Source organism: Schistocerca gregaria, chromosome 6 (genome assembly GCF_023897955.1).
Source record: "Schistocerca gregaria isolate iqSchGreg1 chromosome 6, iqSchGreg1.2, whole genome shotgun sequence".
In the NCBI taxonomy this organism is placed as follows: Eukaryota; Metazoa; Arthropoda; class Insecta; order Orthoptera; family Acrididae; genus Schistocerca; species Schistocerca gregaria.
In genome coordinates this window covers 46,365,333-46,380,632 of record NC_064925.1, presented here as the reverse complement: position 1 = coordinate 46,380,632, position 15,300 = coordinate 46,365,333, and the positions used below count along the sequence as shown (strand labels likewise).

Here is a 15,300-nt window from a genome sequence, read left to right as displayed (position 1 = left end):
CACTGTTGGTACCTGGAAGCCAGAACACATTTTTTGAAATTCGGAAGTGGCTTTTGGGCATTCTGAATCATCTGGAATCTGCAGTGCGTGATAATTTCGCACATCACCAACACCTGATTGCTATGTTCTTCAATCTACAAAAGACGTACGATACAGTCTGGTGCCATCACACCCTATCTGCTTGGAAGGAGAGGCACACAGTGGTCAACTGCAATCCCATTAGTTATTATTATTATTATTATTATTGCGAATATAGATTTTGGCTATTTATAGCCATATTCAGTGCATTTTCATTGGATTTTAAGAGACTTGCAGCAGTTCATGTTGGCATATGTTTTTTCAGGTGTATATGCAGAAGGACACTGAGACGGATTTGCGAGAATAATAAAAGCAAGTGGGGTTGCGACTGACTGCTGACTGTGTCTCCTTCCTTATAGTCCATGGTCACTGTGCATTGTTGTGGCATTGCCCCAAGTGGCCTCAGGCTAGTTTCTACATACAAACTGGTGGACATTCTCGATATTTTTTGAATTTATTTTATTTACCTTGCTGTTTAGGCTAAACAACTGTAGAATCATATAGTTTGCATTTTCTGTCCCATTTTAGTTTACTGACTTTGATGACCTTTCTTAGATTATCCGTCACTGATCAGCTACAGTTTCTAGATGCCTGGGTTTTATCATGTTTTTAACTATCTGGCTGAAGTTACTGCATTGCACATTTTCAACCACAGTGACATGGTCACAGACCCACTAGCGGAGAATTCTCCTTTTCTCACTTAATATCTTTTCAACTGGTTTTTCCTGTGGATTGATGGAATGATACTAAAGTAGTTTAGTTTAGTCCCCATAAACCCATAATCATCATCAGCACAATCTCCGTATACTAACTCTTCTACATTCCTGTGCAGTGATTGACAGTTAACCAGCTGTCTGCTTACATCAACGGCCAATGTGAAGCTGGCTAAACACAAACTCACCCACCCAGTTGCTGAATATGTTGCAGATCACATTGCTGAATATGTTGTAAATCACATTACCACTGTCCAAAGACAGTACCTATGCCAGTTTAATCTTCATTGTTAGCACAGATTTCTCTGAACTGTGTGAATCTGTACCCATAGTCTCATATTTCCTGTCCTGTTATTTTCCCCATTGTTCTTCTCTTTTCAAAATCTTACTTCTCCCCAAGTATGAGCAGCTTTAAGCAATATAGTGATAGATTATTGTTAATAATTCTGCAGATTAAGTTCCTATGATTCCATGTATTTTTGTTAGTGTATACCTTGATACATGCTACAACCTTAAAGTACTGCTGCTTGATGGAACCTTCACACCATAATGAATGAATCAGTTAGTTAATGCATTCTGGTGCAATAAACTCTGTGGAGCTTTCAGTTGCTTCTGTTAGGTACCAATTTCCTTGAGCAACTGTAATTTGTCCTCAGTACTAAAATAAGTTTCATTTTTGTAAAACAGTATTTTTGATGATGTGTGATCATTTTCTTGTTTCAGATGAAATCTTCCAAATTCTGTCTGTAAACCATCCATGGACAGAAAAGGAAAGTCTATACAAGAACTATTTAAAATTATTTTTGGGTGTATTTTATGGATCCTGCAGAGATTTGTGTGAACTTAAATACATGGTAAATTTATTTATACATCTTCTTTTTCTTTATATTGTTGAGAGAGTGTATCACTGCAACTTTCAGAAAGTTTAGAAGTAAATTGAACGATCTTGTATTTTATGAAGTACAAGATTGGAATGTTTAACCTACCAGACATAATCACATTCTGTGTCACAAATGTTTAGAAAGAAGTTGCAGTTGTGTAAAATTTGGACACATTTTTTGTGGGTGAGGCATGTTGACACTTACACCTCTGGAATGTGCCTCTTACTCAGATAATTCTTTTCTGTATAAGTCGTCTTCAGAACAGTACTCTGCAAAACATCCTTGACATAAATCTGGGATCATCACCAAATCGGCTACCACTTATATTGTAACTGATGATGAGTATTGCATGTAACTTACTCCACAAAAGGATTCCTCATATTAGCAATCTGGGTAGTTACCTGTATTGTGAGGATTAGTTTTTATTGCAATGTGTCCTAATAGATAAGTGAATTTCATTGTTTCAAATTTTAGCAGCACATCTGTCCAAGGTACTATACTTCAGTGTTTGTACTAGCAGAGTGACTCTTGAATTCAGGTCAAGCTACCATACTACAAATATTCCACCCACACCTGCTAACCAGTGACAAAGAGACACTGTCATTACCCAATACCAGCCTGGAGTGGAACAACTTAACCACTCCTTCCTCTGAAAGTGGTATTATGCCGCTCACCCACCAACGAAATATCTTCATCCATCCTAAGGTAATTTGTGCTCCCAAGTGCTTGTCACATTATCATTTGTGTGAAAGAGCCAGATTCAAATCTTGGCCTCTGCATCAAACTAGACTAATTCATTCCACTCCTGCATTGTCCACGATTCTGTTGGCCTCAACCTGTGCAAGTCCCTAAGACACTAAACTCAGTGATGCCCTGCTGTCCTCCTATTTCTAATCACTACTTAATCTGCAGGAAGCACTTAATCCCATATTTTATTGACTGTTCCATCCCACCACCCCTCCTGACCTGCTTGAACCCTCCAGGGGGCTCACAACTGCTTTGTGAGTACATGCTTGGCTACCATGGGCCCACAGTGTTTGCAGCATTACTTCCTTTCCATGCTGCAAGTTTTGTGCTTCTACTACCCTTTTTCCCTTCTACCTCTCCATCAGATGGTTTTCTTGGTGCAGGCCTTGCTTGGACCTTGTTTATAGTTTGGGACTTGAGTTTCCACAGCTGGCATTTTCTACAACTTGTCGTTAAATAAATACATTGTCCTTATTGTCGGATTCCCCCCCCCCCCCCCCTCCTCCTCTCCCCGAGCTGTGGACCTTGCCGTTGGTGGGGAGGCTTGCGTGCCTCAGTGATACAGATAGCTGTACCGTAGTTGCAACCACAACGTAGGGGTATCTGTTGAGAGGCCAGACAAATGTGTGGTTCCTGAAGAGGGGCAGCAGCCTTTTCAGTAGTTGCAGGGGCAACAGTCTGGTTGATTGACTGATCTGCCCTTGTAACACTAACCAAAACAGCCTTGCTGTGCTAGTACTGTGAACGGCTGAAAGCAAGGGGAAACTACAGCCGTAATTTTTCCTGAGGGCATGCAGCTTTACTGTATGGTTAAATGATGATGGCGTTCTCTTGAGTAAAATATTCCGGAGGTAAAATAGTCCCCCATTCGGATCTCCGGGCGTGGACTACCCAAGAGGACGTCGTTATCAGCAGAAAGAAAACTGGCGTTCTACGGATCGGAGTGTGGAATGTCGGATCCCTTAATCGGACAAGTAGGTTAGAAAATTTTAAAGGGAAATGGGTAGGTTAAAGTAAGATATAGTGGGAATTAGTGAAGTTCGGTGGCAGGAGGAACAAGACTTTTGGTCAGGTGAATACAGGGCTATAAATTTAAAATCAAACAGGGGTAATGCAGGAGTAGGTTTATTAATTAATAGGAAAATAGGAATGCGGGTAAGCTACTACAAACAGCATAGTGAAGACATTATTGTAGCCAAGATAGATACGAAGCCCATGCCTACTACAGTAGTACAAGTTTATATGCCATCTAGCTCTGCATATGACAAAAAAATTGATGAAATGTATGATAAGATAAAAGAAATTATTCAGATAGTGAAGGGAGGCAAAAATTTAAGTCATGTGTGACTGGAATTCGGGAGTAGGAAAAGGAAGAGAAGGAAACATAGTAGGTGAATATGGATTGGGGGTAAGAAATGAAAGAGGAAGTGGTCTGGAAGAATTTTACACAGAGCATAACTTAACCATAGCTAACACTTTTTTCAAGAATCATGAAAGAAGGTTGTATACATGGAAGAAGCCCGGAGATGCTAGAAGGTATCAGATATATTATATAATGGTAAGACAGAGATTTAGGAACCAGGTTTTAAATTGTAAGACATTTTCAGGGGTAGATGAGGACTCTGTCCACAATGTATTGGTTATGAACTGTAGATTAAAACTGAAGAAGCTTCGAAAAGGTGGGAATTTAAGGAGATGGGACGTGGGTAAAGTGACTAAAACAGAGGTTGTACAGAGTTTCAGGGAGAGCATAAGGGAACAATTGACAGAAATGGGGGAAAGAAATACAGAAGAAGAATAATGGTAGCTTTGAGGGATGAAGTAGTGAAGGCAGCTGAGGATCAAGTAGATAAAAAGATGAGGGCTAGTGGAAATCCTTGGGTAACAGAAGAAATATTGAATTTAATTGATGAAAGGAGAAAATATAAAAATGCGGTAAATGAAGCAGGCAAAAAGGAATACAAACGACTCAAAAATGAGATCGACAGAAACTGCAAAGTGGCTAAGCAGGGATTGCTAGAGGACAAATGTAAAGATGTAGAGGCTTATCTCACTAGGGGTAAGATAGATACTGCCTACAGGAAAATTAGAGAGACCTTTGGAGAAAAGAGAACCACTTCTATGAATATCAAGAGCACAGATGGAAACCCAGTTCTAAGCAAAGAAGGGAAAACAGAAAGGTGGAAGGAGTATATAGAGGGTCTATACAAGGGTGATGTACTTGAGGACAATATTATGGAAATGGAAGAGGATGTAGATGAAGATGAAATGGGAGATATGATTCTGCATGAAGAATTTGACAGAAACAAGGCCCCAGAAGTAGACAACATTCCATTAGAACTACTGACAGCCTTGTGAGAGCCAGTCCTGACAAAACTCTACCGTCTGGTGAGCATCATGTATGAGACAGGTGAAATACCCTCAGACTTCAAGAAGAATATAATAATTCCAATCCCAAAGAAAGCAGGTGTTGACAGATGTGAAAATTACTGAACTATCAGTTTAATAAGTCACAGCTGCAAAATACTAACACAAATTCTTTACAAACGAATGGAAAAACTGGTAGAAGCCGACCTCAGGGAAGATCAGTTTGGACCCTATGACTTATCTTAGAAAATAGATTAAGGAAAGGCAAACATACGCTTATAGCATTTGTAGACTTGGAGAAAGCTTTTGACAATGTTGATTGGAATACTCTCTTTCAAATTCTCAAGGTGGCAGGGTAAAATACAGGGAGCAAAAGGCTATTTACAATTTGTACAGAAACTAAATGGCAGTTATGAGTCGAGGGACATGAAAGGGAAGCAGTGGTTGGGAAGCGAGTGAGACAGTGTTGTAGCCTCTCTCCAATGTTATTCCATCTGTATATTGAGCAAGCTGTAAAGGAAACAAAAGAAAAATTCGGAGTAGGTATTAAAATCCATGGAGAAGAAATAAAAAATGTTGAGGTTCACCTATCACATTGTAATTCTGTCAGAGACAGCAAAGGACTTGGAGAGCAGTTGAACGGAATGGATAATGTCTTGCAGGGAGGATATAAGATGAACATCAACAAAAGCAAAATGAGGATAATGGAATGTAGTCGAATTAAGTTGGGTGATGTTGAGAGTATTAGATTAGGAAATGAGACACTTAAAGTAGTAAAGGAGTTTTGCTATTTGGGGAGCAAAATAACTGATGATGGTCAAAGTAGAGAGGATATAAAATGTAGACTGCCAATGGGAAGGAAAGTGTTTCTGAAGAAGAGAAATTTGTTAACATTGAGTATATATTTAAGTGTAAGGAAGTCATTTCGGAAAGTATTTGTATGGCGTGTAGCCATGTATGGAAGTGAAACGTAGACGATAAATAGTTTGGACAAGAAGAGAATAGAAGCTTTTGAAATGTGCTGCTACAGAAGAAAGCTGAAGATTAGATGGGTAGATCACATGACTGATGAGGAGGTATTGAATAGAATTGGGGAGAAGAGGAGTTTGTGGCACAACTTGACAAGAAGAAGGGACCAGTTGGTAGGATGTGTTCTGAGGCATCAAGGGATCACAAATTTAGCATTGGATGGCAGCAAGGAGCATAAAAATCGTAGAGGGAGACCAAGAGATGAATACACTAAACAGATTCAGAAGGATGTAGGTTGCAGTAGGTACTGGGAGATGATAAAGCTTGCACAGGATAGAGTAGCATGGAGAGCTGCATCAAACCAGTCTCAGGACTGAAGACAACAACAACATTGTTCAATTTCACCTCCAGAAGTATCGATCATGCAGGGAGGTCGCTCAATACAGTGTTTGCTCCATCTTTGCACCCTCCCACTTACTAAGGTAATACACCAAAAACCCAACACAGTAGCCATTCTGTTGGGGGGGGGGGGGGGGGGGGAGAGGTCGTCAAGTGCCTGCATGGTGTTGCGCCCTGACCATGCAGGGATCGCATTGTGGATGCCAGAGTTAAAAATACCCCATGTACGACAAGGAATACGTGCCATCATGACTGGGGTATAAGGACTCCGTGCAGTGGATTACAGGCCAGGTAGCAGCTGCCGAGGCTGCGTGGTGCCCTGGGTGAGAGCCCCACTTTGGAGAGAGTGGCACCATGGCAGATGAGCTGCAAATGAAATGTATGAGGTTGTCTTCCACTGATGGCCATAGGACCCCAGAAATCTCTTTGGGAGGAAAGTCCTCATTTAATGCAGAGAGATACGACCCTAATATGTTCCCTTCCCTAGTTACAACAAGGGAGGAACATACGGCTAAGTGGCAAGCAGAGAATTACTCCCTGCAATAGTTGGTTTGCACAAATACTGACAGAGATCCCTTCTTTGCCACAAAACCCTTATTCTATGTGGATAACTTAAAAGACGATTTGGAGGAAATGGTAGCCATCTCTAAAATGAACAATGGGTCAGTTTTGATCAAAACAGCATCCCCTGTCCAGTCACAGGCACAGCTCGGTTGAAACAAGCTGGGTGACATACTGGTGACAGTCACTCCTTGTAATAGTGTAAATATGGTTCAGGGCATCATTTTCCACTGAGGCTTGCTCCTACAATATAATGATAAGCTATGTGTCAATTTGGAATGATGGGGTGTAAACTTTGTCCATCGTGTACATAGGAGGCCAAAGAACAATAGGGTTGCCACTGGTGTCTTCAACTTGGTATTTCAGGGTGATTCCTTGCCCGAAAAGGTCATGGTTATGGCATACCAATGTTATGTGAAACCTTATGTTCTGCCACCCCTGTGCTGTGCTTCAAATGTTTGAAATTTGGGCACATGTTTTCGCATTGCAAACCTAGCTCCATCTGTTGACATTGTGGACATCACTGCATGCGAATGCTCCTTGTGCCCTCGCCCCCCCCCCCCCCCCCCCCAATCTGTGTTAAATGTGAAAGCACCATTCTCCCTGCTTGCCACATTGCACCATTTTCTAGAAAGAAAAGAAAATACAATAGCATATGATTGTGGACAAACTAACTCATCAAGAAACCAAGAAGTAGTATGAGTACTTGCATCCAGAATGTACAGCAGTGTTATAAGCTGCAGCTACAATGATGTCATCACTGTGGTGATGGTACTACTGCCTGTTACACTTCCTGCAATGGGCCCTCAGGGCCACTTGACCAAGAGTACCCCACTGATGGTTGGGGGCTCTCCTCTTGCTGGTTCCCTCACACTCACTGTGGGATCGTTGGCCTCTCACACACTGGGTACATTGGTTCCCACCTCCCAGCCAGAGACAAATCACTTCCTCTGGCTTCTCTCGCCAAGAAAGTCCCTCAGGACACTTCCTTCCAAGACTTCTGCTGGTTTACAACTGGACACCATTCAGTGTCTGGTCGTAGAGCCTCACAATCATCACCATTAACTGAAACTGCTTCAGAGAAATCCTCAGAATCGTCGAAATCCTCTAAGGAGAGGAAAGATAAGTAGTAGTCCTCCAAGAAGAAAATTCTGGTGTCCCCCATCCCTCCAGATCCTTCCTGTACTCCTGTGGCTAAGGGGGAGATTCTGAGGCCCTGTGTCTCACCACACAACAGATCCCAGAACCCATGTGTATTGATGCCTTAATTCCTCAACCAGTGGCAGCAGGTGACCTTAGGGCATGACACACCTCCTTAGTCTGTTCATGGCCTATGGTATATGAACATTATTCTCCAGTGGAATTGTACCACCTGGCTGAGCTGTCATGTTATAAGCATTTTCTCTGCCTTTTGGGGACTGATGACCTCAGATGCTAAGTTCCTTAGTGCGTAGAGGCATTTGAGCCATTTGAACCTGCCTTTCACATTGAAATTCAGGAGACTTGGTTTCCAGCAGTGTGGACCCTGGCCCTTGGTGGATAATGGGGATATTATAAGAATTGTGCTGCCTATGACAAGGTGTCAGGCAAGAGTTAGAACATATGTTCTGAACACCCTATATAGTGAACTTATGCCTCTTAATACACCTTCAGAGTCTGTGGCTGTTCGGATAAGGGCATTTCACAATATTACCATCTGCATTGTTTTGTTTTCCTCCTTATTGATGGGGAAATGTCTCCGAACATGTAGGTTGCATTGGTTTCTCAGTTCTCTCTCCCCCCCCCCCCCCCCTCCCACACACACACACACACACACACACACACACACACACACACACACACACACACACTTTTCCTAATCTTGAGTGATATCAGTGCCCATAACCCTTTGTGGAGAGGAACAAAGACCACTGGCCATGGTAAAGACCTTGAAAATTTAGTGGCCCAACTTGACTTTTGCCTCACAAATACTGATGCCCCCACACACTTCAATGTGACACATGGAACTTTCTTGACCATTGAACTTTCCATCTGCAGTGCTTGTCTTTGCCTGTCTATCCACTGGAGAGTCCACGATGACCTGTACGGTACTGACCACTTCCCAATCTTTCTGTCCCTCCCTCAGCATCACTCTTCTGAATGCCTGCTCAGATGGGCTCTCAACAGTCCTGACTGGGGTTATTCCACATCTGCTGTTGCCCGTGGCTCCCCACTGCATGGAGATATCAATGAGACAGTTTAGAACACAACTACAGCCATTCTATCTGTAGCTGATATAGGGATCCCCTGTTTCTGGTCCTGCCCTGATGGAAGACAGTACCTCAGTGGTCACCAGAAATCAGATGCCATTAGAGATATAAGCAGGCTGTCCAATGCCATAGGCGGCACCCATTGATAGAGTGCCTCATTGCATTTTAATGGCTCCTTTTAATGGCTCCTTGCCCTGGTGTGCCATCTAATAAAATGTTGGAAGTGGGAATGCTGGGAAAGGTATTTTTCAACCATTGGACCATATACTTGTCCTTCACAGATGTGGGCAAGGATAACACATACCAGATGCCTGCAGGTGTACCAGCTGTTAACTTGAATGGCAGTGTCTACACTCACAGAGACACTGTCGCCAAACATTTTGCTTCGCATTATGCGTGAGCCCTGGCATCTGAGAAATATCAACCTGCCTTTCGTGTTCTAAAACAGGTGGAGCAAAATCAATTGTCTTTTACTACATGTCATGTTGAGCTATATAATTCTCCATTCAGTGAGTGGGAATTAGTCAGTGTCCTCACTCACTGCCCCGATATGGCCCCAGGTCTGCACCGCAACCACAACAAAATGATCAAACACCTGTCAGCAGATTGTCAGAGTTATACTCTTGCCATCTTTAACTGTGTCTGGAGCAAGGGCAAGTTCCCATAGCAATAGCAAGAAAGCATCACATCCTAGTACAGAAATCGGTAAGCACCCTGTAGAGATGGGTAGTTATCACCTAGTCAGTCTCGCCAGTGTTCTCTGTAAGTTGCTTTAACGCATGGTGAGCCAGTGGCTGTGTTGACTCTTTGAGTCTTGGGATCTTCTGGCTCTGTCCCAGGGCGGTTTTCACAAAGACCATTCCACTGCTGATAATATGTTTTACCTGGAGTCTGCCATCTGAACAGCTTTTGACTAGCATCAACACCTTATAACCATCTTCTTCCAACTACAAAAGGCTTATGACACCACATCCTTGTTAAATTACACAAGTGGAGTCCCCAGGGTGTGATCCTGATTTCTTTAAACCAAAAAATTTCTTCTGGTTTCGAATTGGTGCTTCCCACAGTACCCCCCCGTAGCCCAGAGAATGGGGTCCTGCAGGGCTCTATACTGAGTATCCCTCTCTTTCTGGTAGCCATCAATGGTCTAGCAGTATCTATGGGGTCCTCAGCATCACTCTCCTTGTATCCTAACAACTTCTGTCTCTACTATCGCTCCTCTAGTATGGGCATCACTGAAAGTAGACTGCAAGGCATTGTACAGAAGGTGTGGTCATGGCCCCTCATCCATGGCTCTCGGTCTTCAACCGGCAGACTCGCGTCGTGCACCTCTGTCGACATCGCACCATTCACCCACAACCAGAACTTTACCTTGTGGCCAACTACTTAGTGTGTTAAAGACTTTTTGCTTTTTATGACTGGTCTTAGATGCTCAGTTGATGTGACTGGTCTTCGATCCTCAATTGACGTGGGTTCCCCATCTTCAGCAGCTTAAACAAAAGTGCTGCTGCACCTTAATGCATTTCGCTGCTTAAGTAATGCCAGTTGGGGTGCAGATCACACTATCCTTCTTCAGCTTTACAAAGCCTTGATACAGTCCCATCTCGATTATGGGAGTTTGGCATATGGTTTGGCATCACCTTCAGCGTTACAGTCATTGGATCCAATACATTACTGCAGGGATTGGCTTCTAACAGAAGCCTTTTGTTCTAGCCCTGTGAACAGCTTACCCACTGAAACTGGGTTTTTTCCATTGCAGATCAGGCACCAACAAAAGCTTTTCGGGTATGCTACACACATTCACAGCTCCTCTAAGCATCCAAACTAATGTCTCCTCTTTTCAGACACTCCTGCAATGGCACCCAGATCAGGGATCGTAACACAATTCACATCCAGTCCCTCCTCTCTGAATGCCAGTTGTTTCCTCTTATACCTCTCCTCTGGGCCTATTCGTATACACCTCCATGGTGCATTCCTTGGCCACAGCTTCATCTTGAACTATCACAAGCCCCAAAAGACTTGGTTCAGCTTGAGGCCATCCGCCACCAATTTTTTTCTGAATTTCCTGCATCCCAGGGTTCACAAATAGTCTATACAGGTGGCTCGATGGTTGCTGATTATATAGGTTTTGCTTATACTCCTGCGGGACGTACTGAACTGCGCTCCTTGGCATACGGTTTGTAGTGTTTTCACTGTGGAGTTGGTAGCTATTTCTTGAGCTCTTGAGCATATCCGTTCCTGCACTGGTGAGTCTTTTCTCATCTGCAGCGACTTTTGGAGCAGTTTGCAAGCTCTCAACCAGTGTTGCCCTTGCCATTCCTTGGTCATAGCTATGCAGGATTCCCTTTGTGCGCTTGAACAATGTGTATGCTTTGTGACCTTTGTCTGGACCCCTGGCCATGTTGGATCCTGGGGATTGAACTCGCTGTTAGCTTAGCTAATCTGGCTACCAGTAAGCTGACTCTGGATATTGTTATTCCGGACACAGACCTGCGATCAGTATTTGCCTGCAAATTTTATGGCTTTGGAATACAGAATGGCTCACTCAGACTTCACTAACCAAACTGGAGGTGATCCCCCCGACTCGGTACCCGTGCCACAGTGACCGACTTAAATTTACATTTTATTCGTGAAGGGGTCTTTTACCACTTTCTTTAAGGTAGGGTGGTTAACCATATTGGTTCATTAAAAGGTTGGCAGATCACTCTGTTGCCTCCTCCGCCCAGACCAGGCTGCGGCTGTCTGGGCTTGGTGGTCCAGCCCAGTCCTTACCCTGCCTGCTCTTTTACTCTACCTCGCATCCTCTGGCATGGCCTGTTTAACTTGTTCATCTTATGTCTATCTGTGCTGCTATTGCCCTGTCCATGTTGCTAGTCTGCCATTGGCGATTTCTCAGTGGGGTTCCTCTGGTAAGTGGCAGGGGTGTGGGGATATATATCCCCTCATTGAATATTGCTTTTGGGGGCTTCGGGCTGCTCCCGAGATATAGCACCTCACCTGCTTTTCTTCCTATATCTCCCCTTCTTTTTTGTCTGTTACTTAGTCTTTGTTGACCTTTGGGTTTTCTTACCCTGGGTTTTGCACAATAGGCCATCTCTGATGTACACACTTGTAGACCTGTTTGCTCAAGGAAAAAGGGACAGATGACTTAGTAGTTTGGTCCCTTTAATTATCCAACCAATCAACCAACTAACATGCTTGAAAGTTCTCAGTCCCTCACTTTTCTCTCATATTTATAGAGTCATAGGATAATTTCACTGCCATCCTTGGATCCACCCATTACGTGAACGTACCTTCCTCCAAGCACCTCATGTAACCATCTCTTGTTACCTTACTCTTTGTCTCTCCTTCCCATCCTGATTCTTCCATTTGTGTGCAACCTTTATCTCCCCTCTATGTATTTTGAGCAATTGTTTACTCTGCTTTCGTTAGTGCACCTCTCTCTGGTTACTTCTGCCCTGACCTTTCAGATGTTAATTTATTATTCTTTATATTGGAGTTTGTCCTCTCTCCTTGACCATGATGTCGATGGGATATTTAAGTTTATTATCGATTTTAATGTACTCTTTGACAAAATAATATGCTGCAATGAAGAGTAGTGACAAGTTAATAGTTTGGCGTATCAAATGTTCACTGCAGTGTAGACTCTGCAAAGTACATCATCTCAGTGGCATTCAAGAGGTTAATTATATCAAATTTGCCACTGTATCCTTTTCGTCATAGATACTAGATCAGTAGCATGACAGGATTACTTCATTGAATCTTGGGAAAGTGTGAAGGGAAATCAATAGCACGAAAAAAAAATTCTTATGTCCATGATAAGCACAGGTAGCAGAATTGGTAGTGTATTGCCTGTGAAGGGTATGGATATAGGATGCAGTATTTGTCCAGCGCATTTTTGGTCATTAGCTTTCTTATACAGAATACTGATTTCCACTGCAGAGCATAGGATTGATTGTAGGACACTGGCTCCCTGATAAAGATCTTGGTGAAGAAGGTAATGAAGTGGTTATTGGGGGGAGCTGGAAACACTGATTTCTATTTATACACCCATCTCTCTCCTTCCAATGCTCTCAGAATTGTTTGATAAGATGGATTACAACAGAACCAACTTTCTGAAAATAACCTTTTAATGTAATCTTGGCTTAGCTTCTGTAAAGGATTTATGGAGGAAGCTATACTTGCCAAGGCGTTTGGTCATGTAGATCACAAAATTCGATAGGGGAAACAATCACGGTGTGGCATTAAAGGTATTCTCCTTGTGTGGGTTATATATTGACATTAGAAAACAGAGGGTCACATTAGTAAATGATATAACAGAAATTGGACTACATTCAAAGTGGGGAAATACTAAACAAGGTGCTGTAAGGGACTCAGTGTTTGGCTCACTACTGTTCGTGACCTATGTAGATGATTTAACCAGCACATTGGATGACTCGTCAAAAACTGCAATAGTTGCTGATGACAAAAGTATTGATAAAGGATCCAAATGCATGAGTATCAGAATCTACTAGAAGAGTACTGGAACAGGATTACAGCTGATTCACAGCTAACGGCTTAACTCATAATCTCACAATAACTTATATTATGTAGTTCCAAGCAAATAAAATGATCTACCAGAAGTAGAGACCACCGGGCACACACAGTGAGGCTCCACGTGTGTATTTCCTAGATCTCCACATGTGTAATAAAACGAGGTGGTGGTGGTCATGGTCGTGGTGAGTATGTATGGCTCAGGTCTTTCTATTTGACGCCATTTCCATGACTAGGTGACCCTAAACTACCTCAGTTATGAAATGGAGACCCACAGTTCATTGTGGAATCTGAACCATGTGTTGTTTCTGGTGACTCCTCACATCATTGAGAGGTGAAGAGAGGTTAAATTGAAGACTGAGAAATCCATGGTCTGGCTAAGATGGGATCCCACGACCTCTTGATTTCCAGACATGCAGCTTTCCACTGCTAGACCACCAGTGGGTGGTGTGTGTGTGTGTGTGTGTGTGTGTTTGTGTGTGTGTGTGTGTGTGTGTGTGAGAGAGAGAGAGAGAGAGAGAGAGAGAGAGAGAGAGAGAGAGAGAGAGATAAGAGTTTGCATTGATCAAAATATATGGCCATATCTTTTGACTGCATTGCCCTGGGAACTTAAATTTTTTACACCACCAAGGAACTGTCGACCTTGGTACCTGAATAAATTTCCGTTTGGTACCAGTATCTGTCCTTGAGAAAAAGGGATCTTGACATCCAGACTATGAAGTGATCCTGTAAGGGCTTCTTTTTTGCCAATTGAGGTACAGAATCCTACAAATGAATTTATGATGAACTCTGCAATTCACAATGGCAGTACTAGAAGTAAATACAATTTACATATCAATTATGCTTCCCTATCCAAGGGTCAGAATGGACTTCTGTACCCTAGCACAAAAGTCTACTCAGGTAGCCAGTGGACATCAGGTAGCAAAATGAAAATCTCCAGATGTTCAAAAAGATAAAAGAATACCTCATGAGCTACTTACTCAATTTATCAGAATATCTACATTCAATAATGTGAATTCCACATAAGTATAATTTTTGAATTAAACAGGTCTTGACTTTGCCAATATATAGACAGCTGGTAAGGCTGGTCTAAAGTAACAGCTTTGTTTGAAGTACATCAGTGTGTTGATTATCCAAAAGTCGGTCAACCAAACATCTGCTCAACCGAACTGTTGCTCCCAAATGCTGCTCCCTCTTGCTATGGTCTAGTCTGTTGATTCTTCAGCAGCCAGGGAAGAATATTACGCTCTCAAGACCATTTACAGGGCTGATGAAATTAGGCTCAGTGGGAAAACTTTGCCAAGGATAAACTCGTGCTTCACATAGTGAATTAGCAGCACCTGGTCTTAAAATAAGCTAGGATCGTATTGCTTCTTGGGCTAATGCTACTGACAGCCACCGACTGCTTATGCTTGTCATTAGTAAATGCAAGAAACTGTGTTGTTCCAAACACATTAAAATGTCTGCGATGTCTGTTGCGTACAAATCACAAGAGAGTGCCAGGATAGATAGTATGATTTTCACTGAACGGCTTATGAAAGTTTTCACACCCTCTGTAGAAGCTCATGAAAAGTGAGAAAAGATTACTGCCCCTTGACAATCCACCCACTCATCCATCATGTAATATCTTAAACTAAAAGGATGAGTTCATGAAAGTGATGTTTATTCCACTCGACATAATGTCCTTAATAAAGACCATGGATCAAGGCATAATTGACACTGTCTGATGATATTGAAGAAAGAATTGTTTCTCAAGTTATTGTTAGAAAGGAAGAGGAGGTAGAAAAAAGTCTGTTAAGAAAT

The 15,300-nt window shown here is 42.5% G+C and overlaps 1 protein-coding gene across 1 annotated transcript in view; it reads left to right on the top strand.

Annotated features, from left to right (window-relative positions):
• Positions 1-15,300, top strand: part of LOC126278371 (origin recognition complex subunit 5-like) — a 135,562-nt gene that overhangs the window by 91,718 nt on the left and 28,544 nt on the right. Inside the window, exon 6 of the mRNA XM_049978443.1 lies at positions 1,515-1,645. Coding sequence (XP_049834400.1) covers positions 1,515-1,645 — 131 coding nt within the window. The remainder of the gene's footprint in view (positions 1-1,514; positions 1,646-15,300) is intronic.